Raw genomic sequence first — 27,952 nt, forward strand, 5'->3', positions numbered from 1 at the left:
CTTACTCAAATCTATATTTAACTTTCTTTCCTCTTCATCATTCTTTGCAGGCTCTGTGACCCCAACCTACCCCCAAGAGCAGCGAAGAGCCTTTTCTTGATTCCATGTTAAAATGCCTCATTTCTCACCAATTTATTTTTGTAAACTAATCATTTAAACTTCAGCTAGATTCTCTCATGAAATCAGTGAACAACTATAATCAGAATGGTGGGTCATTAGTACAAACAAAGTAGAAGAATGAAATCTGATATTGAACTATTATATGCTAGATTACTTAGATTCTCTAAAAGTGGTGTTCATTATTAAGACAAGATAAAGCATCCTGCAGGTCTTTTTACAGTATCCTAATATTGTATGTTTTCTCATGGTGAATTATTCTGTGATTACTATTAAAACACAGGTAAGGTTTCACAACATATTTTTCTCATTTCTCCTGATTTAGAAATTGTCACACAGTTCCAATGACTTTGTAGTCTCTTAATGACAGCATTTATTAATTTTCTTTTTTTTTAATTTTTAAAAAGAGACTTTTTAATTTATTTTTAGAGGAAAGGGAAGGGAGGAAGAAAGAGAGGGAGAGAAATATCAATGTGTGGTTGCCTCTCACACACACCCAACTGGGGATCTGGTCCACAACCCAGGTATGTGCCCTGACTGGGAATTGAACCAGTGACCCATTGGTTCACTGGTTGGCGTTCAATTCATGGAACTACACCAGCCAGGGCATTAATCTTCTAACTTAACAGAACTATTAATAACAATAATAATAAGTAGATATGTTTCTTATGTCCTTTTAGAATCTTTAAATTGCATTTTTATATTGAGTGGTTAATTTTTTAATAGGTAAGAAATTTCAAAGAAAAAGCATATGGTCATAAGTTTAAGTATTTTCACTCAGGGCCCCTAAATAATAGACTTAAAGATTTATTAGCATAAATTAAATAAAATGGCATGGTTTATCTTCATTATTTTCATTCATAGGCCTCTGTTTGGAAGGGAATAGGCAATACAGGGGACTTGTAGTATCAGTGTTTTTATCCAACATGGATCAGAAAACAGATAAGACAAAGGCAAATATTAAGGGTTCAGTATAATTACTGGTATTGTTAGAGGCAATTTCTGAAATACCTGAAAGTTTTGACATGAGGTCTAAGCTATAATTCTAACATAAAAATGTTCATAGCAGCACAATTTACAATAGCCAAGTGTTGGAAGCAACCTAAGTGCCCATCAGTAAATGAATGGACCAAAAAACTGTGGTATATTTATACAATGGAATACTACACAGCAGAAAGAAGGAGCTCCTACCTTTCTCAACAGCATGGATGGACTGGGGGGCATTATGCTAAGTGAAATAAGCCAGGTGGTGAAAGACAAATACCATATGATCTCACCTTTAACTGGAACCTCATCAACAAAACAAACAAGCAAGCAAAATATAACCAAAGACATTGAAATTAAGAGCAAACTGACAGTAACCAGAGGGGAGAGAGGAGGGGATAGAGGTGGGGAAAGGGTGGAGGGTTTACAGGAACAACTATAAAGGATGCACGGACAGAAACAAGTTGGGGTAGAAAAAGGGGAGGGAGGTGGTGATGGCTGGGGTGGTGGGGAGGGGTGGGGGGAGACGCAGAAAACTGTAATTGAATAACAGTAAAATTCAAAAGTATTTTTAAAAAACTGAAAATAAAATAAATCTATAAATTTTCTAATCTCTGACTCTAAAAGCTATGAGGAACAAAACATTCAGTACATAACCACTTTAAAACTATTTATTAACTACTTCCCTCTACTTGGTATCATCAGTATCACTGTTTGAACTGTTAGTGTCATCATATATAGAAGTGTTTCTAATTGAAGACACCATCACATCTACAATGCCTTTTTTAGGGTTTTCTTCCAAATCAGTCTGTATTGCGCCCACTTCTGCTAGCTTCCATTCAAGTTCTGCAATAAATAACCCATCATTAAGTTAGATTAAAATCTTAGAAAAATGAAAAGAAGAATTTCTCATCTACATGAAACAGAGATTGACTCTAATACAATTAATGTGGAAAAATTATTTAGAACTAGATGACAATGAAAGTACAATATCAAAATGCTCATTGGGTACAGCAAAATTATACTTAAAGGGATAAATTATAGTTAAAATTTTTATTTTAAAATGACTGAAAATGGTGGTTTAAAGGTTCAAATCAAGAAGCTAGAAAAAGAACGATAAAATAAAGCCAAGAAAAGCAGAAAGAGGGACATATGAAGAAAGAACTTCAGCAAAAGTAAGAAAACAAGAGGGACATATGAAGAAAGGTCTTCAGCAAAAGTAAGAAAACAAGGTAAATAGAGGTGACCAACAAAATCAAAAGCTAGTGGTTTGCAGAGACTAACAGACACACCTCAGGCAAAAATGATGACAAGAAAAAAAAATAATATCAAGAATTTACATGGGACATAACCAGAGTAAAGATTTTAAAGCTCTGAGGCTACTTATGAAGAAACTTATGCCAATAAATTTGAAAACTTTAATGGGAAAATTTCAACAAAAATATGAAATACCGGCCCTGGCTGGCGTAGCTCAGTGGATTGAGCGCGGGCTGTGAACCGAAGTGTCACAGGTTCGATTCCCAGCCAGGGTACATTCCTGGGTTGCAGGCCATAACCCCCAGCAACCACACATTGATGTTTCTTTCTCTCTCTCTCTCTCTCTCCCTCCCTTCTCTCTCTAAAAATAAATAAATAAAAACTTAAAAAAATAGTTAAAAAAATATGAAATACCCAAATACAAACAAGATAAAAAGAAAAAGAACTGAATTTATAACCAAAAATTCCTGAACCTTGAAAACTCATCATTCTGTCAAATTTGTTCCTAAGTTCTGTATAGATGAAAAGAACATTGATGAGGAAATTTTTTAAAAATACACTTATGAGGAAAATTACAAAATACATTAAATTATAAAACATAACATATACATATTGTATTTATCAGGAGAGTTGTAAAAAACATAAAAGGAAACCAAAAAAATGACAAGATGTATCTCATTCACAGAAAGAAATAGTCACTCTTATTAGGATATCAAGTCTCCAACAGTTAATTTGAGAGATAATCAACTTGACTAATTCCAACATTTATATGAAAGTTTGAAAAAGACTTGTCCCTACTAGAGACAACTAGATTGTTATAAAGCTGTAGTAATTAAGACCGTGCTGTATGGATTCAGGGTAGGCAAATAGACCAGCAGAAGACCATAGAGACTTCAGAAACAAACTGAAGCATTTTGAACCATAAAAAATAATATAGGAAACATTAAGAATCAGTAGGAAAACACCTCACATACATTAGGATGGTTACTATTTTTAAAAAAAATTATTGCCCTGGCTGGTGTAGCTCAGTGGATTGAGCATGGGCCTGTGAAGCAAAGGGCCACTGGTTCAATTCCCAGTCAGGGCATATGCTTGGGTTGCAGGCCAGGTCCCCAGTGGGGGACACATGAGAGAAAACCACACACTGATGTTTCTCTTTCTCTCTTTCTCCTTCCCTTCCCTTCTCTCTAAAAATAAATAAATAAAATATTTAAAAAAAATTAACAAGTGTTTGTGAGAACGTGAAGAAATTGGAATTCTTACACTCTGTTGATGAAAGTACAAAATCATGCAGCTGGTATGGAAAACAGTATGCTGTTGCTCAAAAAATTAAAATAGAATTACCATATGATTTAGCAATTCTACTTCTAAGCGTACATCCAAAGAACTGGAAACAGGGACTAGACTATTATGCTAAGTGAAATAAGCCAGTCAGTGAAAGACAAAAGCATATGATCTCACTTATATGTGGAATCTAATGAACAAAACAAACTAATGAACAAAATAGAAGCAGAGGTATAGATACATGGAATAGACTGACAGCTGTGGGAGGGAGTGAGGGAGGGGGGACTGGATGAAAGAAGGTGAAGGGATTAGCTGAAGAACATAAATGCATGGCCCATGGACAGGAACAACAGTATGGGAATTGCCTGGGGTAGGAGTAAGGCGGCTGAGGAGAAGCGGGCAAAGGAGGAAAAAAGTAGAGATAACTGTAATAGCATAAACAATAAAATAGAATTAAAAAAGGAAACAGGGATGAAAACTGATTATTTGTACATCATATTTATAGTAGTATTATTCCAAATAGTCAAAGGACAGAAGGAGCCCAAGCATCAGTCAACAGATAAAAGGGTAAACAAACAATGGTATAAACACACAATGGAATATTATACAGTCTTAAAAAGGAAGGAAATTCTGATGCATGCACAACATAAATGAACTTTGAGGAAATTATGCTACACAAAATAAGTCAGTCACAAAAGGACAAATACTATATAATGCACTTATACAAGGTACTAAGAGTAGTCAAAGTCATAGACTCAGAAAGTAGATGGTAGTGGTCAAGGGCTAGAAGGAGAGGGAGAGAGGAGTTATTGTTTAATTGGTATAGAGTTTCAGTTACACAAGATGAAAAGTGTTACAGAGATGGATAATTGTGGTGACAGCACAACAATGTGAAAGCATAGAATGCCACTGAACTATATACTTTAAAATGGTTAAATAACTTATTTATGTATTAAAGTCCTGGATATATAAAGTACACCATGGTAATTATAGTTCATAATACTGCATTATATATTTTAAAGTGTTTAAGATGGTAAATTTCATATTATGTGTATTTCATGACAATTTAAAAAATTTTTAATATACTAATAAAAAGAAGCATGGACTACATAACACATCATTCATGATAGTGATTGCCTCTAGGGAGGAAAAGAGGGAAGTGGTACTAGAGATGGAAATATAGGTAACTTCAACTGTATTTGTAATGTTAATTGCATCAATTTAAAAAAAAGGTAGCTGAAGCAAACATGAACAAATGTTCACATGTGTTATTTTTAGTAATCGTATGAATGACTGGCATATTATTGATTTTTCTATTATTTAAAAAATTTTAAATAAAGGAATAAATTCTAAACTGGAAAAACAGGGCAATAAAACAAAGAGGCACCTTCAAGACTAGGAGAAAGAAAGGGATAATTCTGGAACAATTGAAGTATTGGAGGTCTCAGTAAGGCCAAAAACAGTTTTAAGAGAAAAAAGAGAGTGAATAAACTAGCTATTAAAGGCAACTATTCACAATGGCTTTAACATGATGGTAAGAGAAAAAGATTTTTATAATATGAAATTAGTGGAGTTCCAAGAAATGACTTGATGAAGGACATGGCCTTTGAACTATGTCAGGAAGTAAAAATCAGATTTAGAAAAATTGGAAAAATTTAGAAAAATTTAGAAAAATTAGAAAAGGTAAAAATACCAAGTCCTGTGTTATGTATTATAGAAAAGAAAATAATAGGAGGTATGGTCCTTATACTTGTTAGGAAAAGAAAACACGAAGGGCATTAATCAACAAAATCAGATAGTAGGTGGATAAGTGGAAAGTGAACTGTATAGAGAATATATGCTACAGAAATTCAGCAAAGAGCAGGAAGACAGATTATGGATGGGGCCAAAGTCATACAATGGGATAAATGGAAAATGAAGAGGCACATGAAGGAACAGGATTTGGAAGCAAAAACAAAGAAGAGTAGGGTGTTTTGGGTACATAGAAAGAGTATGAAAGGAAGCATAAAGGAACAAATGAGCGTGTCTAGAGCAGTGTCTGAAGATCAGCCTGGCTGGAGCAGAAACTAGTGAGCATTGAAAACTACAGTTAGAAAAGTGGGCCAAAATTCTTAGCAGAAGATTCTAAATTTTTAACTTATTTGAGACAAGGAACCAATACGGATTTAAGCAAGTGGTTGTTATGATAACATTATTATTGTAGGAAGTTAATCTGGAGGCATTCAAGAAGAGCTGGAAGAAAGGGAAAAACTGTGTTTTATGGATATGAACTTTCATGATACTTGTTAATTTAGTGAAGTTTTTACCTGTTTTAACAAACAATTTTTTAAAAGAACATCATTACCTTCTAGCTTGAGATTTATACCTCCACATTCTATAATTCCAATGAATTTGCCTTCTATCTGACCATTTTTGTAAACAAAAATTGTTGGTAAACAAATGTCATGGTAGTGTTGAATACAGCTATTCACGATGGCTTTAACAAACTTAGTTTCTGGAAACTTTCTTGCTAGAAGACTAAGATGCTGATTAACCAGCAAACACATTGGTATGCTAAAAAGAGAAACAATATACACAATATCTTTAATAAAAAAACAAGCTACTCATCTCAGCTTAACAAAATAAGTGAAACATCTTCATGACAAAATATATCTTTAGATACTCTTTTAATAATATCTAAGAACATATCAATTATCATCCTCTATTGTTACCTTTAGTCATGATGAACTATGGAGCCCTCTGATTTTCACTGCAAACACCTTTATAGCCTGGGAATAAAGCTTGCTACCATGGGAATTTGATGCCTACCTAGGGCTAAGCTTGTCTGACTTAGCATCAATTTAATCAAGCCAGTTCCTAGTTTATGGGACATAGGAGAAAAAAATAAATAACACTCCTGGGAACTCCATGGCAGTGCAGAGTTGAAACAAAGGGATCCCAACCATCACAGGCTTATTTTCACCTGAGATGATCAAACCCAAAAGTCCATTTCTTGGGCTTCCAGTTAATCACATGAAAATGGACATATGAAAATCAGGCTTGGACAACCACATGAAAATACAACTAAATTATAGAACAACCATCACTCAAAACCATCAGAAATTGAGTTGAGTGGAAGTTTGACAAATACAGAATCAAAGAAACCTCATCCATCCAGTCTGGTAGGAAGGATGGAGATGGAAAGAGATGGGCCTACACCCACGTGTGGTGGATAAAAATTCAGGAAGGATATCTCAGCAGTGAGAAGTCCAAGGCCCAAAATGGTCCACCCAACCCAGAGTTCCAGTGCCAGGAATGTAAGTCCCCATAACTTCTGGCTGTAAAAACCAGTGTAGATTGAGTCTGTGGAAGAAACTTCTGGAGTCCCAAGCAGTTCCTCTTAAAGAACCTACATAGGAACTCACCTACTCAGACCCACTCCCTTTGAGATTCAGCATTGGGGTAGCAGCTTGAAAGGCACCATGGCATACAGAGAGGAACTGAAGTATCTGGTATCAAGGTGAGAGCTGAGGGACAGCTTTCTCCCAGACAGAAAGGCAGGCAGGGGGCATTGTTCCTTTTCTGAAGCCTCCTACCACAGAGCCACAGAGCTGGCAAGATGGTGCCATATCTGAGGCTCCATCAACCTGGCTAACACTGTTAGGCAACCCCTCCCTACCCTCTGCACTGGAGATCCCCTGAGGCTATATACATCCTGCCCAACTTACAGTTGTTAACGGTGGCTTTTCCATTTGAATGGCTAGTCTTGGTTCATGCTTCACAACTTCCTGAATCTTTTCAAACAAGCAACAGCTGGCTTCAGGGAGTTTCCACCCACTCCCCCTTACCTCTTGCTAAGTGGCCCCAGCCCAGCACTAGCAGTAGCCAGCCTAGATTCACATCTTGGCTTCACCCGGGAATCTCCAAGCCCAGCACAAGTAACAGCCATTTCAGATTGCTTTATAGCTCAGGCAGGGTACCCCTGGACAAAACACAAATGGGGGCTGACCTTGGCCTGTACCACCCAGGAAACACCAGTGCCAGCGCACACAGTGGACAGCTACAGACTATGCTAGAGCATCACCACACTACCCCTGCAAAGCTGATCCTCCACGAAGGGCAGAGGTTGGTGGTCAGTGGTCACAGCCAATCCTTGCAGCTGACTGGCCTGGGTAAATCCCTCCCATTGACCTGCCAACAACAATCAAGGATCAACTACAAGAGGAGGGTATACTCAGCCCATACAAAGGGAGCACCTCAAGTACCCAGCTTGAGTGATAGGGGAGGCTGGACCACTGGACCCTATAGGACACCTACTACATTAAGCCACACTACCAAGAAAGGGAGTCATAGCAGCTCTACCTAATACATAGAAACAAACACAGGGAGGCTGCCAAAATAGAGACAAAGAAACATGGCCTGAAGGAAAGAACAGAACAAAACCCCAGAAAAAGAACTAAGCAAAATGGAGATAAGCAATCTATAAGATGCAGAGTTCAAAACACTGATTATAAGTATGCTCAAGGAACTTGGTGAGGTCCTCAACAGCATAAAAAAGATCCAGTCAGAAATGAAAGATACACTAATTGAAATAAAGAATGATTACAGGGAAACAACAGTAGAGTGAATGAAGCCCAGATTCAAATCAATGATTTGGAACATAAGGAAGAAAAAAACAACCAATCAGAACAAGAAGAAAAAAGAATCCAAAGAAAGAGGATAGTGTAACCAATCTGTGGGACAAATTCAAGTGTTCCAACATTCACATCATAGGGGTACCAGAAGGAGAAGAGAAAGAGCAAGAAATTGGAAGTCTATTTGAAAAAATAATGAAAGAAAAGTTCCCTAATTTGGTGAAGGAAATAGACATGCACGTCCAGGAAACACAGAGTCTCAAACAAGATGGATGCAAAGAGGCCCTCTCCAAGACATGCCATAAATAAAATGTCAAAGGTTAAAGATAAAAAGAGAATATGAAAAACAGCAAGAGAAAAGCAGTTAGTTACCTACAGGGGAGTTCCCCTAGGACTGTCAGCTGATTTCTCAAAAGAAACCTTGCAAGCTAGACAGGATTGGCAAGAAATATTTAAAGTCATGAATAGCAGTGACCTGCAGCCAAGACAGCCCCACCTGCCTAGCAAAGATAGCATTTAGAAGGAAAGGGCAGAAAAAGAACTTCCCAGACAAGAAAAAACTAAAGGAGTTCATCATCACCAAACCATTATCATATGAAATGTTAAAAGGACTTATTTAAGAAAAAGATCAAAACTATGAACAATAAAATGGCAATAAACACATATCTATCAACACTTGAATCTAAAAAACAGACTAAGCTACTGAGAAGAACACAGACAGAATCATGGACACAGAGAGTGTTTTGATGATTGCTGGATGGGAGGGTGGTGTGGAGGAATGAGTGAAGAGTGAGGGGATTAAGAAGTACAAATTGGTAATTATAGAGTAACCATGGGGATATAAAGTACAGTATAGGAATGGAGTAGACAAAGTCCTTAAACACATGACCCCTTGACATGAACAATGGTGTGGGGATTGCTTGAGGGAGTGTGGGGGTGCTAGGTGGAGGGGAGCAAAGGAAGAAAAATCTGGACAACTGTAATAGCATAATCACTAAAATATAATTTTCAAAAAATCCCTTTATCTCAAACTTCCTTGAATTTCTTGACTCTAACAAATATCACCCACTTTTCTTTCACAACCCAGTCCATGCCACATCCTGTTCCCCAAAATCCAGATAATTAAAATTGATTGCATGTGTGACCAAACCCTGCGAGTCCTCTGCTTTATCACTTAACTCCCACTACCTTGATCCTTTGGTCTATTTTCTCCCAGTCCATCATTCACTCACAGCTTTATTAAAATGTTTCAGAGCTAGACCTCCACTTCATCCCATACTTCTTCCATTTCCTATGGGACTTTGTTATTCTGCTTCCCTCTTCCCCTGTTTTATCAATCTTTCCTTCTCCACTTTACATAAACACATTCAAGTTAGTAAAATTTTAGAGTCCCTTATAAGTCTCTGTCCCCTTCTAATAACTACCCTCCAGCCTTCTGTTTACAGCATATATATATATATATATATGTATATATATACATATCTCCTGTTCTAAAAATTTGGTGGCAAAGAAATATTAAAATTATAAAACCTAGGATCCTGGTAAAAAAACAAATTCTTACCCTCCTATAATTATAAAATGTAGCTAGAAATATGAACTTAATAGATATATTTCACTTTATAATATGAAAGTTATGAGTAAATACATTATTAAAAGCTAGACTTTAATAAAAAATAATTTAACATATTTTTATTTTACAAATTTCATTATAGATTAATTTTCTTAAAATGTATGTTTTATACTGACACATGAATGCATTTTCTTAATGTTACAAAAGCTAATACCTTCTGAGTTCACAAATATTTAAAGTGTTATAAAATTGAACCCTTATTCTTTAAGTTCATCAAAGGATATGACAGTTTGTAAAACCCTGAGAGACTAAAATGCATTCAACCTCTTCTATGAGTTTTTGAAAATTATTGGTCAAGACTAGTAATTTATGTACAAATAACCATTAAAAGAATTTTATGCCAGGGTTTGATAGGTAATTCAGAACCAACGTCTATTCTGCTAATGATAATGGGTCTCAGAAAAGGCGTCAGTGTGTACCTTCAGTATATAACGCTGATGACACAAATGCTAGTACTGTAAATGTTACTGTTTCACATACTTATTTGTGAAGAACCAAAGTCAGCAAATCTCCAAATTGGTTTAGCTAGATTAATGGGATAGGAAAATGGGAAATGATTATTTTTAAGACTTTACACTACTAAAAACTTATTTACCAAGCATTTTAGTTAGAGTAAAAATAATGTCTTCTTTCATGGGGTCTGAGGAACTGGAAAGCTGGTAAACAGCAAGGCTCATATTTGCATAAATTGCTCTGTACAGAATTTCTCTGAGGACCTGAAGCAGGAAGGCATTTTTTATTCAGAGGATGAAATAAGAATGATGAGCGCTACTGTCACAGCCTGTGTTCCTGGACTGGCCTGAAGCCCAGACAGAGGGCCTCGGGCCTAACGCTGGAGGTGCTGTTTCTGTGAGAGATTCATGCAGCTGTGGGAGTTGGCAGCTCCCCTTTGGCACAGAGTTGGGGAAAAGTCCACTCTTCCCAATTATCATTATACCAAACTGATCAGGTGGGGGGACATATGGAGTATACTTAGTACAACTGTTTGGGGGAGAACATGGGAAGGCATGGGAATTGTTCTGTTAAAAAAGGCAAGAGATAGGATATATCCAAATGCACTGCCTGATCCTTGATTGAATCCTGTTCAAAAATATATGTATTTATAAAAAACATTTTGAAGGTTATTGGGAAATTTTGAGTAAGGACTGGGTATTAGATGCTATTAGGAATTACCATTAATTTTGTTAGGTGAGAAAATGCTATTGTTAGGTGAAAGAATGTGATTGTGGTTATATAAAAAAATGTCCCTGTGTTTTGAAAATGCATGCTAAAGTACCTAGGATAAAAGTGTCATGATTGTGTAATTTATTTTGAAACGGTTCTGCAAATACACACACACACACACAAATGATAAAAATATGGCAAAATGTTAACTGTTGAATCTACCTGGCTAGTATTTAGGGGGCTCGTTTTATCCTTATTTCTACTTTTCTATATCTTTGAAACTGTTTATAAGTTTTCTTTATTTCTTATTTTAAAAAATTTTTATATTGATTGGAGAGGAGAATGGCGGGGGGAGAGAAAGAACAGAAACATCAATTTATTGTTCCACTTTTCCATGCATTCATTGGTTGATTTCTGTACACGCCCTGACTGGGATTGAACCTGCAACCTTGGTGTATCAGGATGGTGCTCTAACCAACTGAGCTACCCGGACAAAGCTCCATAAGTTTTATTTAAATTAACTGCCAAAGAATTCTTATTTTTTTCTAAAAAGTGTTACAAGTTCTTTAAATTAGACAAGAAAATATATTAAAATACCTAATTTAATTCCTGAAGCCAATGACTCTATACATATATATGTGTATATATACATTTATTTTCTTTTTGTGAGTACTCTTTGTTATGTACTTTATAAACCCTTAAACCCAGAATATGTATCTTAAAACATTAATATATTAATATTTTGCAAAAAAGTAACTACCTTGATCTGTATAGATGAATTATAACCCATACATCTTTGTCTGCATTTGTGACTTCATTCACATACTGATTTCCAGAAATTTCTCTTAACTCTCCAAATTTTTGTTTTTTCTTAAGAGCTTTCCATTCCTGTAACCGTTTTTCTCTAATTAAAAAAAATGAAATGAAATCACATAAGAAAACTGTTATATTCTTAAGATCATTCCTTTAGACAGTAACAATTTAGGGCAATAAATGTCATGCTAGTACATATCAAACACTTTAACGAATGACAGAATAACTGTCAATGGTGTTATAATGCCAACTTCTCTGTTTATATGGGGATTTGTGTTAGTGGGCATTTCAAGTAAAAGAAGTTAGCTACCAATTTTTGAATCTATTTTTACTTAAGACTAGGTCTTAATCATAGCTATAGAGAGTTTATTTAGACATTGAACCAACAAACTCTCACATACAGGTTAAATACTTATTAAGGGAGAATATACTCATATAATAATAATGACTATCATTTACTGAGTTGCTAATTATGTTGTAAGACACTCTTTTAAGTACATTACATTAACTAATCCTTGTAAAAACTGTATAAAGTTTATACTATTATTATCCCCATTTACATGCCCTTAACTATCATGCTACACTGACCTTCAGTCCAAAGCCTTTGTGAATATGTATAATTGCTCATTATAAAATTTATTGCAGGTAGACAGGTGGTAGAGAAGAATGACAAGTTTGAACTCTAAGATCACACTAACCTGGGTTTAGATACCAGATCCCACTTACTAGCAGCATGAACTTGCACAAATTATTTGTTCTCTTTAAACCTCAGTTTCTCCAACTACAATGGTATTAATACTAATACCTACTTGCATGGGATTGCTGAGAATTATATAATACATGAAAATTTCTTAGGGTGGTGCCTAGCACACAGTTAGCATTCCATGTTACCTAGTTATTTATCTATAGGGAGCATTAAAACTTTCTTGAACAGCTCCAAAATGTGCATACTCTGATTCAGTTATTGAATGCTCAGGTTCATGAAGCAAACACAAATGTTCTCCGATGCACGTGCAGGTTTCTTAAAAGTTACTGACTCTATATCTCTAAGTTTTCTTTGGAATACTCTCCTTTTTTTTCCTGTGGATTAACTATATTTTCTTATTTTCTGTATTCTTGGTGTTCTGGCTTCTGCGGCCTTGCTGATCCTAGACAGACTGCCCCTCACAAGTCTAGCTAATTTCAAAAGAGAGCAACCTCTCACCAGAGAGCAAATTCCTCAGACGCAAACCAACCCCACTCCAGAGCCGAATCCCTCAGTCATCTCCCTCATTAAACTGAGCCACTATACCTCTGCCCTAATTGGCCCTGGGCCAGGTACCAGACAAAATGTTAACTGTTAAATCTACCTGGCCAATATTTAGGTTCATAGCAAAAACTGAGTGGATGGTAGAGAGGTTTCTTATAGGCTTCCTGACCCCACACATGCATGGCCTCCTCCATTATTAACATCCCCCACAAGAGTGATAATTTGTTATAATTGATGAACCTATGTCAAAATACCATAATCACCCAAAGTTCACAGTGTACATTACACTTTATTCTTGGTGTTGTACATTCTATGGGTTTGGGAAAATGCACGATGACATGTATCCATCATTATGGTATCATACAGAACATTTTCAGTGCTCCAAAATCCTCTGTGTTTTGCCTATTCATTCCCCCCCTCTGTCAACCCCTGACAACCACTGATCTTTTTAGTGTCTCCATAGCTTTGCTTTTTCCAGATTATTATATAGCTGGGATTCATATAGCAGCCTTCTCAAATTGGCTTCTTTCACAACATGCATTTAAGTTTTCTCCATGTCTTTTCATGGATGGGTCATGTATTTTAGTATTGAACAATATTCTATTGTGTAGATGTACCACAATTTATCCATCCATTCACCTACTGGAGGATATCTTTGTAGCTTCCAAGTTTTGGCAGAGATTAATAATGCTGCTAAAAAACCTGATCCATGATCAGGTTTTTATGTGGACATGAATTTTCAGCTCCTTTGTATAAATACCAAGAAGTACAATAGCTGGATCACATGGTAAGAATATGTTTAGTTTTATAAGAAATGTTCACACTGTTTTCCAAAAGCTGTACCATTTTGCATTTCCACCATGAATGAATGAGAGTTCCTGTTGCTTCACATCCTCTCTGGCATTTGGTGGTGTCAGTGGTCCCGACTTTGGCCGTTTCCTTAGGTGTGTAGCAGTCTCTTGTTTTCACTTGCATTTTCCTGAAGACATAGATGTGCAGCATCCTTTTATATGCTTCTTTGTCATCTGTATATCTTCTTTGGTGAGGTGTCTGTTAAGTAAGGTCTTTTTGGCCCATTTTTAATCACATTGTTTTCTTATTGAGTTTTTAGAGCTTTTGTATAACAGGGATAACAGTCCTCTATCAGATGTGTCTTCTGCAATTATTTTCTCCCAGTCTTTGCTAATGAAATAGGTTCCTAGACAGAACAGTTGTTACAGAGGTTTTCTGATCCCCAGAGGAGTTTGACATTAGGGCAAAATTGGAACAGTACTTCTATATTCAAACTAGCCAACCCTAAATCTGCTTACCCTGCTTAGCTTGCCTTTCCCACAGAAACCACAATGAAGGCTGGCCGAGGTCCAGGCTATTCCCTCTCTCCTTCTGCCTCTCAACCAACTTGAATGCTTCCCTGTGCGGCCCTGCATTGTGGCACATGCCCTCTATTCTTGAGCTGTGAGTTAAAAACTATCTTTTCAATGGAATTTCCCGATCTGTTGGCTTCATTATGCCTGAACAAAATCCTTGTTATATTTTAAAACAGTCTGTTTTATTTCACATATTAGAAACATGTCAGGTAAAACCACTCTATGTAACAAGTAATCCAAGCAAAATAAAGCCTAGAGAATCCCTAGGACAACAATCCACATTAGGGCCCTCTCACAGTTTTCAAACTGAAGTCCTTCAATTTTCCCCCTGCTGACCCAGATATGCACAATCTACAGTTAATCCAAAGACCTTTTGGGAGCTGGATTTTATTTGCATTCAGTATTTAGCATCACTGCCATTAACTTTTCTCAATTTGATCTCTTTGGCTTATTATCTTTCAAAAATTTCAAAAAGCTTTTGTTTCCATGATTGCACCATGCCCTGCTTACTGGTGCAGCTATCAACTTTATCTCTTCCTCCTCCCCTCTTCCTCCTTCTCTTCCTCATATTTCTTTGCTACTTCAGTGGAATTAGGCAGGGAGAGACATAAAGAACTGGGTTAGTTTTGCCATCAGGAAGTGATTTAGTGCTCAGTGGCCTGCATTTTACACCCAACAATTTGGGATTCAGTTGCATAAACAGAAAGCCCTCTAGCTATTTTAAGCAGCAAGAAACTTAATCTGTAGAATGAAGTGCTTTACAAATTCAATGGAAAAATGGAGGAGGTTCTAAACTGGGCTACCAGGAACGACTCCCAGAACAACATTGCAAAACTGGTCTGTCAACTTCATCTTTCTGCATGTGGACATCCAGTTTTCCTAGCAGCATTTGTTGAAAAGATTGTCCTTTTCCCATTAAATAGTTTTGGCACCCTTGTTGAAAACCATTTAACAATATACGAGAAAGTTTCTTTCTGGGCTTTCTATTCTATCCATCCATATGTCCATCCTATTGTCACTGCTACACTGTTTTGATGACTGTTGCTTTGTAGTAAGTTTTGAAATCAGGAAGTGTGGGTCCTCCAACTTTGTTCTTTCTCATGACAGCTTTGGTTTGCAGAGTCTGGATTGTGTTTCTTTTTATTTATTCTGCCAATTTCTTCCTTTAAGTGGAGATCAATTGAATTTAAAAATCCATTTACATTTATAATATGTAATTAAGTACCTGACATGAAGTTTTTTGATTGTAGTGTAAGTGTCTGACATTAAGCTTTGGTTGCCAAGTATTCCATTTCAAAGACATCCATCTTGAAAAACATATTGTCAGCTGCGTGACACAGCAACTAGCAAAAAACAACTAACTAAAAATTAGGCTGCTCCATTCATGAAGCTCCCTCTTTCAGAAAGCTGTGGGTAATCTGTATGACTAACTGCTTGAGTGACCCTGCTTATCTGTTCTGTGCTCTGATTCCTGGTATTATGCCCTAAATTAGTCAACCAAGAGTGAACTCTCAAAATCTAGACACCCTAACATTGGAACCCAATAAAGGCAGAACCACAAGTTCATTCTCTCTCCCTCTCTCTCTCTGACCTGGCTGTATGGACCTCAGACATGTTACATATCCTCCAGGACCTGTGAGTAATACTCTTGTTCATCTAAGTTCCCTGATGGTTTCTTGGGGAAGACGTCCTACAGTCATAAGAACCACAAGAGCTGCTTCAGCCACAAGATATGAGTAATACAGATGAGATGAGTGCCTCAGGCATTCCTAGCCAATAGCATCAGTATCTATAGTCTGGAACCAACATAACAAAGTAATTACTGATAAAGAAGGACTTCTGCCATTTAGTTATTTTCAGTATTTTTTACACAGTTTTTGTTCCTCAATGTTGTCACTGCTTCTTTTTGCATTTAGCTGATTTTTGTAGTGTACCATTTTGATTTCCTTCTTTTTTTATGTATTCTTTTATTGGTTATCTTTTTTTAAAGATTTTTATTTATTTATTTTTAGGGAGAGAAGGGAGGGGGGAGAAGGAGAGAGGGAGAGAGGGAGAGAGAGAGAGAGAGGGACAGAGACAGAGACAGAGAGAGTGAGAGAGAAACATCAATGTGCGGTTGCTGGGGGTTATGGCCTGCAACCCAGGAATGTACCCTGGCTGGGGATCGAACCTGGGACACTTTGGTTCCCAGCCCACGCTCAATCCATTGAGCTACGCCAGCCAGGGCTTATTGGTTATCTTAAGAATTAAAATTAGTATCTTATGATGACCTACTGTGAGTAACACTTTGCTTCTTATATTATCTCCATCTCACCTTCCCCTTAACTATATATATATTTTTTAAATTTTCACCTGAGGATATGTTTATTGATTTTAGAAAGAAAAGAGGGTGAGAGAGAGAGAGAGAGAGAGAAACATTAATGGGTTGCTTCTTGTACGTGCCCCAACCAAGAATCGAACCCACAACCCAGTTATGTGCCCTGACCAGGAATCAAACCTGCAAACTTCTGGTGCATGGGACAATGCTCCAGTCAACTGAGCCACCTTGCCAGAGCACCCCCTTTATATTTTTGTTACAGACTACATTGTGATATATTATATGTCTATTAACACAGATTTATAAGTATTGTTTTATGCATTTGCCTTTTAAAGCATGCAGGAAAAACTGGGTTAAAAATCAAAAGTATGGTAATGCTGACTTTTATATTTACCTATGCAGTTACCTTTACCTATGTTATTTATTTCTTCATATGGCTTTGAGTTACTGTCTAGTAGCTTTTAATTTTAATCTGAAGGACTCCTAATTTTTTAGCATAATTCTAGTAGTAAAAATGTTGCTTTAATCTAGGACTGTTTTAATTTCTCCTTCATTCCTGTAGCATAGTTTTTTGCCAGATAGATAATTCTTGCTTGACAGTTATTTCCTGCAGCACTTTAAATATATCAGCTCACAGCCTTCTGACCTTTTAAGATTTCTGATGAGAATTTGATTGATAGTTCTAAGAGTCCTTTGTGTGTGACAAGTCCCTTTTCTCTTGCTGATTTCAAGCTTCTATCTTTGTATTTCCACAGTTGATTATGACACATCTTTGTGTGGGTCTCTTTGAGTTTATCCTACTTGAAATTCATTGAGCATCTTGGATTTGTAGACTTGGGATTTTGTCAAATTTGGAAAGTTTTCAGCCATTATTTCTTCAAATATTCTTTCTGTCAATTTCTCTTTTCTTCTGCTGGGATTCCCACATTACATGTGTTGGTTCACTTAATAGTAACCATAAGGACAATTAGGCTCTGTTCACTATTTTTTTTCCTATTCCTCAATAATTTCAATTGTCCTATCTTCAAATTTGTCCTTTCTTCTGCTTGTTGAAATGTGCTTTTAAAGCATCAGTGTATATTTCACTTCAACTATCTTACTCTTTTGTTTCAGACTCTTATCTTGGTTCCTTTTTATAATTTTTGTCTCTTTTTAGGTATTCTCATTATGTTCATACAGTGTTTTTGTGTCTTTGTCCATGTGTACCCTTAGCTCTTTGAGCACCTTTAACTCAGTTGTCTTAAAGTCTTTGCCGTGTAAGTCTGACATTTGGGCTTCCTCAGGCATATTTTGTATTTATTTATTTTGTTCCTTTGAATGGGCCACACTTCCTTGTTTCTTTTGTGATTTTTTTTGTTGAAAGCTAAATATTTGATTCATATAATATGATAACTCTGGAAATCAGATCTTCCTCCTTCCCCGTAGTTTGTTTTGTTATTGTTGTAGGGTATCTCTACGCCAGGGATCAGCCTGAGGTGAAACTGTTAGGTCTTCTCTGAGTCTTCATCTTTCCCAAGACTTTTGAATTCCCCCTTATCTATTGCTGTTTTTATTATCTTAAAAAAATAGATATGGCTCCTTTAAATGCTCTAGAAGCTACTTTAGCCAATGGGTGTTGACACAATGATAACCAGACTCTGTACCTATACCTTTGCAATCAGGAGCAGCAATCCACAATCAGAACACAGAATCTTCATATTTGACACAGAACCTTGATATTTTACAACAGAGTCCTTATTGTCCACCCTCCTCCAGGAAGCTTTACTAGAAATAAAGGTTACTGTCCAAACAGCTGCCTCACATGGAGCTGGAGGATGAGAGCTGAATACCAACTGAGGACTGAAATCAACTAATACTAACTACAATTTACCAGCAGAGTTTTATCCTGGAAGCAGCAAGTGTTCAAATAGCCTCCAGAGTTCCAAAGCTGCCTCTTCAGACAGTTTCAACCAATACAATTGTTGTCTAGGTAAAAAGATGGATTTCTGGAGTTTTCTACTCTTCCATCTTTCCTGGCATAAATCTGGTCAATTTTTTTCAGTCCTCATCTGAAGATATGTTTACTGATTTTAGAGAGAGAGGGGAAGGGAAAGAGAGACTGAGAGAAACATTGATGTGAGAGAGAAATATTGATCGTTTGCCTTCACCATAAGTGCCCTGACCGGGTACCAAACCCACAAACTTTTGGTGTACATTCCAACCAACTGAGCCACCCGGGCAAGGCAACCTGGTCAGTTTTTTGAAAGTCCCTCAAATTTCAGTTTCTGTTATGCATTCTCATGATTAGAATTAGATTATGAATTGTTTAAAAAGATACCACAGGGGGTATGTGTCCTCTTCAGCACATCATATCTTGAGTTACTTAATGTCTCCATGTATCATTTGTGATCTTAACCTTGGTCATTTCCCTAAGATGGGGTCCACCAAAACTCTACACTATAAACTTACAATTTCCTCCTTTATAATTACTACATATTTGGAGGGGGAGATACTTTGAGATTATGAAAATACTGTGCCTCTTAAAATTTCACCCACTATTTTAGCATCTATCAGCAGATCTTGCCATGGGGGATTATTATTGTGGTGTTCTGAAGGTAATTTTCCTATTTTCCTCATTCCATATACACTTATTAATGAGAATTCTTTAGTGAGGAAGAAGTGTTATTTCTTCTGAATTTGTTTATGTATTCAGTTAATTATTTATATCACTATGAACTCATGGATATTTACTTTATTATTTGTTTCATAATCCAATATTATATTTATTTTATTATTCAAGCTGTTCCAACTCTGGTCATTGAGAAATCTTTTAGGTTGGCTGCTATGCCTAAAAAAAATTGTATCACTTCTTTACTTGTGGGCACCATAAGATGGTCAAGACTCATATTGTACTTTCTCAATTCACACTGTGTAATAAAGCAGTTTTCCAAGGCACACTGGTTATATTTTTATGCATGCTAGGTACGTTCACTGCTACTTGAGTATTGCTATACATAGCCCAATTCACTGATTTTTGCTTTTCTTTTTAATGTTAAAACAACGTTGCCTTCCTGGGACCAGTCCTACTTGTTTAGGGTGTATTGTTCTTTAAAAAAAATTACTAGACTTAATTTGCTAATATTTTGTTTAAAATTTTGTGCCTACATTCATAAGAAATATTTTTCTATAGCAAACCATTTTTATAATGTCTTTGTTTTTAGTATCAAGAAAAGTTAGGTAATGTATGCACCTATTCTAATTTCTGAGAGAATTTATGACTTGCAATTAATTATTAAATGATAGATATCATTGACAGACATCATGCAAGAATGAAAGTTATAGCCCTCCTTTTATTGGCCATTTATGGATATTTTCCACTTTACTCATGTCACTTAATGAAGTTCTGGGGTACATTATTGGATAGTTTTTAATTTAAGCAAAGGCAAAAAAATAGGAAAAAATTCCACCTTATATGTTAGTTTTAAAACCTTACTTTAAAATTAGTTTTGTTATTTTTTAATCTATTCCATAGATAAAATATGGCTTTGTCTTAGTTTCATTCTTACAATACTCTTCTTTCCAAAACTCATAAACTATCCCAATGAATCACTGTACCTATATGTTTCAATAGCTCTCATATCTTCATCATCAAATTCATCTTCAGCTTCCTTCAACTGTGCAAGAGTCATCTTCTCATATGGTTTAACTAAAGCAAAATAAATTGTTGACAATTGAATTGTTTAAAAATAATTTTACTTTACAGTCACATGTATAGAAAAAATGACATATTAAATAAATGGAGATCAAGACTATCTTTAAAGTTGCAGTGTCTGCAATATATAAAACTACTTTGTGGCTGACTGCTTCAAGTTTGCTTAAAGAGTTATTACCCCCTCAGAGTTCACAGAACTACCAGGCTACATTTAAAAAGTAAATGTAAAAATCAATTAGAGGTGGAAGAGGGTATAGGGGAGATAAATGGTGATGGAAAAATAATAAAATAGACCCTATAAATTTAGATTTTTCCCAAGTACCAGAAAATCTTGACAAATACTGTGTACTATATAGAATGATCAAAATAGGAGGTAACCACAAGGTAGAGAAATATCGTAGAGAGGGAAAAAGTATCAGTAAGTTTCAGCTCTGTTATTAACTAGCATGTGAATTTCAACATATGAATTAGGAACTTTAGATACCAGCAAAAGTATGGGTGGGACATGCCAAATGATTTCTAATGTTCTCTCTCCCTTGAAGTTTATGAAATACCCTATCATTATTATACTTGTATTATCCCCTTCATCCAGCCCACCAAATGCACAACTATACCCATTGCTTCTTTCTGTAAACGTAAAACCATCTCTTCAATTTCATCTTTTGGCTCTTCTTTTGGAGGAAGAATGCCAAAATCTCTTAAAATTTCATTCCATTCTGTATCTTCATTTGGATCCTATGTAAAAATAGAAAATCTGTTAACATAGTTGTGTATTTTTATGTATAAAATTGATATATAGAATTTCCAACTATGCAATGAACTACAGATAACTATACAATTAGTTTCAAAGGATAAAACGAAGTGATTTACTTTTTCTCATTTCCTAGAACTAATGGAACTACATACTTAGATAAGCAGAATATATTCTCTACTGTGAAAAATGACAGAGATTAAAAAAAATTGGAACACATATAAAATATTAATGAAGTAAATTCAAAAAGCCATGGAATATTTTCTGATGAATGTAGTAGGCAAAACCAACTCTCATTATGAATAAATACTGTTTTGTTTCTAGTTCCACATATACATTCAAGAACTCCCGGTAAACTTGCTTCTCTTTTGAGCTACAGTATATAGCTTCACGGGGCCTGTACTCCCAAGTCAAATCTTAGAAGAGGCCACGAATCTTTCTATAGGTTAATTTCTGTCCAATCATAATTTCCTTCTATGCAAGTTACTTTTTGTTCATTATTACTTAGGATTTGATATATTAATTTCTGCATTTACAGAAGTTGCTTGTCTTATGTTAATTATTGTTTCTCTAGTTTGCTGTCCATTTTTTTCCTGATATTTCCAGAAGAAGGGAATGAATACTGTGGCAAACAAACTAGAAGATGGCCTTGACTGAGCTCCACTTTCTCACATGGAGCCTGCAGGAGTAGAAGTTGCTCTGGGCGAGTCAGTGAGTGAGTGAGTGAGAAGGCCTAGGACATTGCTGAACACTACTGTAGATTGTATAAACATTGTCCCACAAGCCCGCCCCCTGCTTCCTTCCAGCAGGGTCAGAAATAGAACACTGAAGCAGTCAGTGGTGCTCAATGAGCAGGAATGTGTACTGCACTGGTTGGAAATATTGAGGAGGAACTGGCTGAGGTGGGTATAGATTACCATTAATAGTGACTGTAAGGAAGAAATGAATGGTGGCTTCAGGAACAGTAGAAACAAGAAATCAGGATGGAGAGACAAGGGAACATTGGAGATTGTCATGGCAATGTGGTTTTGGCTATTGTATGCTGGAGCAGTGGTCAGATTAGTAAACTTTGTGGTATTTGTTTAAAAAAAGGAGAGTATATAATATGGAAAGGGTATAGAACTGAGGACTCAATAGTTTGACTTTAGATATTTTTTTTGACCCTATCTGGCAAAAAGGGCTCACTGTGGCATTGAATTGATGACAGAAATACGACTCATGCTGTACTTCAGTACAACCTGAAAATATTTCCAAAGTATAGGAACAGGCCAGCTCCACACTACCACAGAAAGCTTGTAGTAAAGTGACAGTGGCACTTAATACTTACAGTGGCTCCTGTGGACTTGTGTCCTTGTGCAGGATTTTAGTTCTTCAACAAAGAATCGATAGCAGTGTACTCAGAGCTACAGCTGAGAGGAGTGTAGCACCCTCTGCACTAGTGGGGCCAGGCTCCTCTGTGCTGAAACAGGTCAGCGGCTGACTGATTGGGGTGTAATCTGTGCACTCAAAATGGGGCTTCTGTGAGTGAGAGGAAATCAATTGCCAAGCTCCCAGATATTGTTCCCATTAGAGAAAAAAAATCTTCCTGAGCTACATATCTTTTCATTTCTTACAGGGAATTCAGCTCCATTATAATCTTCTAGGACCACCATCATCGACCCAAAATATACTTATTTTGTTGTATGTGACTATATTTGCCCTTTTGTGACTGGTTGTTTCATTTTACATAATGTTTTCAAAGATCATCCATGTTGAAGTACATACCAGAATTTCCTTCTGTTTTAAGGCTGAACAATATTTCATTGTATGTTCACACCATAGTTCGTTTCTCTATTCATCCAATAATGGACATCTGCATTGTTTCCATCATCTGGCCAATGTGAATAATATTGCTATGAACATATGTGTACAAATACCCATTTAGAGTTCCTGCTTTCAATTCTTATGACAATACACCTAGGAGTAGAACTGCTGGATCATATAATAATTCCATGTATAATCTTAAAGGAACTGCCTAATCTTGTCCACAGCAGTTGCAATTCTGCCAGCAATACACAAGGGCTCCAGTTTCTCTATCTTCTCATTAATATTTGTCAAGTTTCTGTTTTTAATAATTCTTTTCCTAATGGATGTCCTCTCTCATTGTGGTTTTTACATTTCTCTAATGACTAATGATATTGAACATCTTTTTATGTGCACATTAGCCATTGTATATCTTCTTTGGAAAGATTTCTGTTGAAGTTCTTTGCCCACTTCCTTATGTTTTATTTTTAAATTAAGACAATTTTTAGGCCAGATTTAGGTTCAGAGCAAAATTGAAGGGAGAATACAGAGATTCCCCATATATCTTCTGTCCCACAAATGCATGGACACCCCATTATCAATATCTACCACCAAACTGATACCTTGGTTTAAAGCAGATTCCTCATTTAAAACAAAAATAAAATAGGAACAGTTTTTTAATTAGGACTTTTGGGTTCACAGCAAAATTGAGTGTAAGGTACAGAAACTTCCAATATGCCTTCTGCCCCACACATGCACAGCCTCCCCCATCATCAACATCCTCTACAAGAATGACGTATTTGTTACAATTGATGAACCTACACTGACACATCATAAGCATCCAAAGTTCATATTGTACATTATGCTTCACTCTTGGTGTACAGTCCATGGTCTGGACAAAAATGCATGGTGACATGTAGCCATGACTGTGATATAACAGAGTGTTCACAGTGCCCTCAAAATCTTCTGTGCTTCGCTTATTCATCCCTTCCCTTCCTAACCTCTGGCAACCACTGACTTTTTCATTGTCTCTATAGTTTTGCCTTTTCAAGAACAGCATACAGTTGGGATTATCCAGTATGACCTTTCTCAGACTGGCTTCTTTCACTTAGTAATATGCATCTGTTTCCTCCATGTCTTTTCATGGCTGGATCATTTCTTTTTAGTGCTAAATAATATTCCATTATTTGCATGTACCACAGTTAATACACCCACTTACCTACTGAAGGACATAATGATTGCTTCCAAATTTTGGCAATGATGAATAAAGCTGCTATAAACATCTGTGTGCACTTTTTGTGTAGATATAAAGTTTTTAGCTCCTTTGGGTAAATAACAAGGAATATGATTGCTGGATCAGGTGGTAAGATGTGATAAGTCTTCCTAAGGCTGTACCATTTTGCATTCCCACCAGCAATGAATGAAAGAGAGTTCCTATTGCTTTCACATTCTCACTAGTACTAGCTGTTGTCAGTGTTCCAGATTTTGGCCATTTTGTAGGTGTGTACTGGTCTCTTACTGCTTTAATTTGCATTTCTATGACAACACAGATGTGGAGCCACTTTTTATATCCTTATTTTTAATTGGTTTATATTTTTGGTGTTGAATTTTTGGAGTTCTTTATGTATTTTGGATATTATTTTTTAATCAAATATATATTTTGAAAATATTTTTTCCCATTCTGTGGTTTGTATTTTCATTATATCAATAGTGCCTTTTGATGCATAAAAGTTTAAATTTTGATGAAGTTCAACTTACATATTTTTTCCTTTTGTTGCCTGTCTTTTTGGTGTTATATCCTAGAAATTATTGCCAATCCAACGTCATGGCAATTTTTCCCTATATGTTCTTCTAAGTGTCTTATAGTTCTAGTTCTTGATTCTGTGTCATTTGATGCTTTTTCAGTTTATATGTATTTATAATGTGAACTAGGAGTCCAACTTCATTCTTCTGCATGTGGATATTGTTTTCCTGACACCATTGTCAAAGAGACTATCCTTTCACTTAATGGTCTTGCCACCCTTATTGAATATCATTTGACTGCATGTGTGAGGGTTTGTTTCTGGGTGTTCTAGTCTACCCCATTGATCTGTATGTCTTCCTGTCAGTACCACACTGTTTTGATTACTGTAACTTTGCAGCATATTTTGAAATCAGAAAATGTGTACCTTCCATCTTTGTTCACTTTTTTCAAGACTGTTTTGGCTACTTTGGGTCTCTTACGATTTCACATGAATTTTAGGATGGGTTTTTCTATTTTTACAAAAATATCATTGGGATTTTGATAGGGATTTCACCGAATTTGTAGATGGCTTTAGATATTGACATCTTAACAACATTAAGTCTTCCAATCAACAAAGGTGGGATGTTTTTCTACTTATTTATGTCTTATTTAATTTCTTTCAGCAATGTTTTGTAGTGTTCCATGTACAAGTCCTTTGTTTCCTTGGTTATATTTGTTCTTAAGTATTTTGTTCTTTTTTGGTGCGACCATACATGGAATTGTTTTCTTAATTTCCTTCCAGATTATTCATAGTGCATAGAAATGTCTGCATACACTGAATAAAATGTACTAGTTAGGAATATATAATTCACACAAAAGGACTTCCATTAAAATTATATGTAGTTAAAAATATCCTAATAAATTATACTGTTTATATGAGTACCAAAATTCAGTATGTAAAACAAGAAAAATCAGTGGTTTTACTTTGGGGAAGCAGGTGGGAAGAAGCTATTTCTCTACGTCAGAAAGTGAGCATTTTACTCTGATAAAGGAACAAAAGCACAGGCATTTTAGACAGAGGTGCAGCCTTCTAAAGAATAAATGGAAGTCTGACAACAGAGCTTTTGTGATCAGATAGGAGAAAACTCAGGGATTTTCTCAATATAGATGCAACTACTAGGGCTTTCATTCTGATTGTTTTTAAGGTTGTGGGGTGGGATATTTAAACTGAATTACACTTGGACTAAAGTTGCTGGTCTATTTGTAAGTCAGAAGTAGTGCAGCCTTAAGATTTTCAAGATAGAGGTGTTAACACAATCCCAAACAACTAACCTCCAGCGACAAACCTTGAAAAAAAATGGTACTCTGTTAGAGTTTATTTGGATTTCTCTTCAATCTCCAGATGCACGCAAAATTTAGCTCTTACCAAAAATAAATGTTAAAACCCAACCCTTGCGGGCTGCCCTCCCCATTCCCACTCTGCCTCAGGCCCAGTCGGGAACCCTGCAGGGTGCCCCCGACTGCCTTTGGCCTGGGACTCCGACCTGCATGACGTTCAGTCTCTATTTTCCCGCGATGGTGCCGACCGACCCTTGCCGAGGGATTCGTGCCTCAGATGTCTCTTCTAGGCGGGTACAGAGACCCAAGTAGACCTAGCGGTTGTCACCATCACCCGGAGGGGGAGGGGAGAGCAAGGGCCTCATCCGCACGTTTACGCTCGCGAGCCCAGCGCAGCTGGGTTGCCAGGCAACTCGGAGGCGCTGCCAGGGGTGGTTGCGGGTCCTGACGCTCTAGATGTTGGGGTACCTATCCCAAGTGTGCCTTTCCTGTTTCCGGAGTGGTGTTGATGTTGGCATTCCTCCCACCTTTCCCTACACCACCACCAAATCAACTCATTGTTTCCGAGCCCTCTATCACCCTGCAATCCTATCTTCATGGAGTAATAACAAAATCCTGGGGAGAGAACCCGTCAGAGAAGTTAACTAGGAGCCCATAGCCTGTATTTGGATGGATTTTAGGGGATACCTAACCCCCAGGCCCCAACTGTACACAGAATTTTTGTTGTATGTATACAATTTGGGGGAGGGGTGGCGGGAGTTACGGACCAGATGGACAGGTTCTCCAGTGGCACTCCACCCCCATCTTAACAACGCACTGTGTGAGGCAACACGAGCTTTAGTTTTAGGTAGGAAACCTAGATAGGTGGGTTATCTGGTGTTTAGGTTAAGGAACTGTTTAGTGGGAGCTGCCAGGATCATAGGGTAAACATTTGATGGCATTGCCAAAGAAGCTTATATACACACGGTCAAAGAGATACACTGATAGGATTTGGGGGGAAAAAGGCAGAAATGTTTTTAAGGATGCGATGCTGAGCCCAAGCTTAGCATCGGACCTCTCCATCTGTAGAGCTCAGTTAATACTCAACACAAACAAAGCCTATACTCCCAGTAGCCTATCTGCTTCCTTGTGTTTGTAAGATATTGTGTCAAATATAAAATATTTTCAAACATTCCACATTTTGTAACCATATTTGGGTGTTTCTTCTTTATTTTAATATCATGTGAGCTCCAAAACAGGTAAGTGGCCCAAGTCTCTGGCATTCTGAGAGGCTCTGCGAACTGCTGCTTAAATTAGTATTCCACTCCATTTTCTTATTATGACTATCCAAAATTCATGCTAGCTGATTACTGTGCATAGCACTACCTAATGTTACCCTGTGCATCTGTTGCTTTAGGGCAGGAGGCCCTCTCCTTTCAAGACCCTTTGAGAGGGCTTTCAAGACCCCATCTTGTCACAGCTACTCATTTTTCAAAGCTGGCTGTACTTTTTGTCTTATTCTGCTCCATTCTTTTTCTATGTTCTTGATTGAGAAGTGAAATTCAGGGACTTTATTAGTATAAGGCATAATTTAAGTTATAATCAGTGGTCAACATTAATAAGACAAAGATTTGTCAGATACTCTACTCTGAAGAATATAAGCTCTAATCCTATCCACTCAGAGAGCTACCCCTCTCTAGTCAGCCAGCAATCTGAGTAGGGTGGTTATGCAAGAGTGGGGGTGTCAGAAAGGAAAAACCCCAGGAAACCTGAAGGGAGATAGTCTCGGCATCCATCTGAGGTTAATTCTGTGTCCACCAAACCCTGACTTGACATAAAAAGTTATTCCAGTGTATTCATAATTGTCTGAGACTGTTTTCTCTCTAGGAATGG

At 36.7% G+C, this 27,952-nt stretch overlaps 1 protein-coding gene across 1 annotated transcript; it reads right to left on the reverse strand.

Annotated features, from left to right (window-relative positions):
- Positions 1 to 1,758: 1,758 nt before the first annotated feature.
- On the reverse strand, positions 1,759 to 26,808 carry PDCL2 (phosducin like 2). The gene is made up of 6 exons (XM_028508145.2): positions 26,287 to 26,808; positions 21,101 to 21,221; positions 20,390 to 20,480; positions 11,810 to 11,953; positions 5,987 to 6,195; positions 1,759 to 1,947 (listed from the first exon to the last, which is right to left on the reverse strand). The coding sequence occupies exons 1-6, from the start codon at positions 26,290 to 26,292 to the stop codon at positions 1,790 to 1,792; spliced, it is 729 nt and encodes a 242-aa protein (XP_028363946.1). The 5' UTR covers positions 26,293 to 26,808; the 3' UTR covers positions 1,759 to 1,789.
- Positions 26,809 to 27,952: the final 1,144 nt, after the last annotated feature.

This window comes from Phyllostomus discolor, chromosome 1 (assembly GCF_004126475.2).
Source record: "Phyllostomus discolor isolate MPI-MPIP mPhyDis1 chromosome 1, mPhyDis1.pri.v3, whole genome shotgun sequence".
Classification (NCBI taxonomy): domain Eukaryota; kingdom Metazoa; phylum Chordata; class Mammalia; order Chiroptera; family Phyllostomidae; genus Phyllostomus; species Phyllostomus discolor.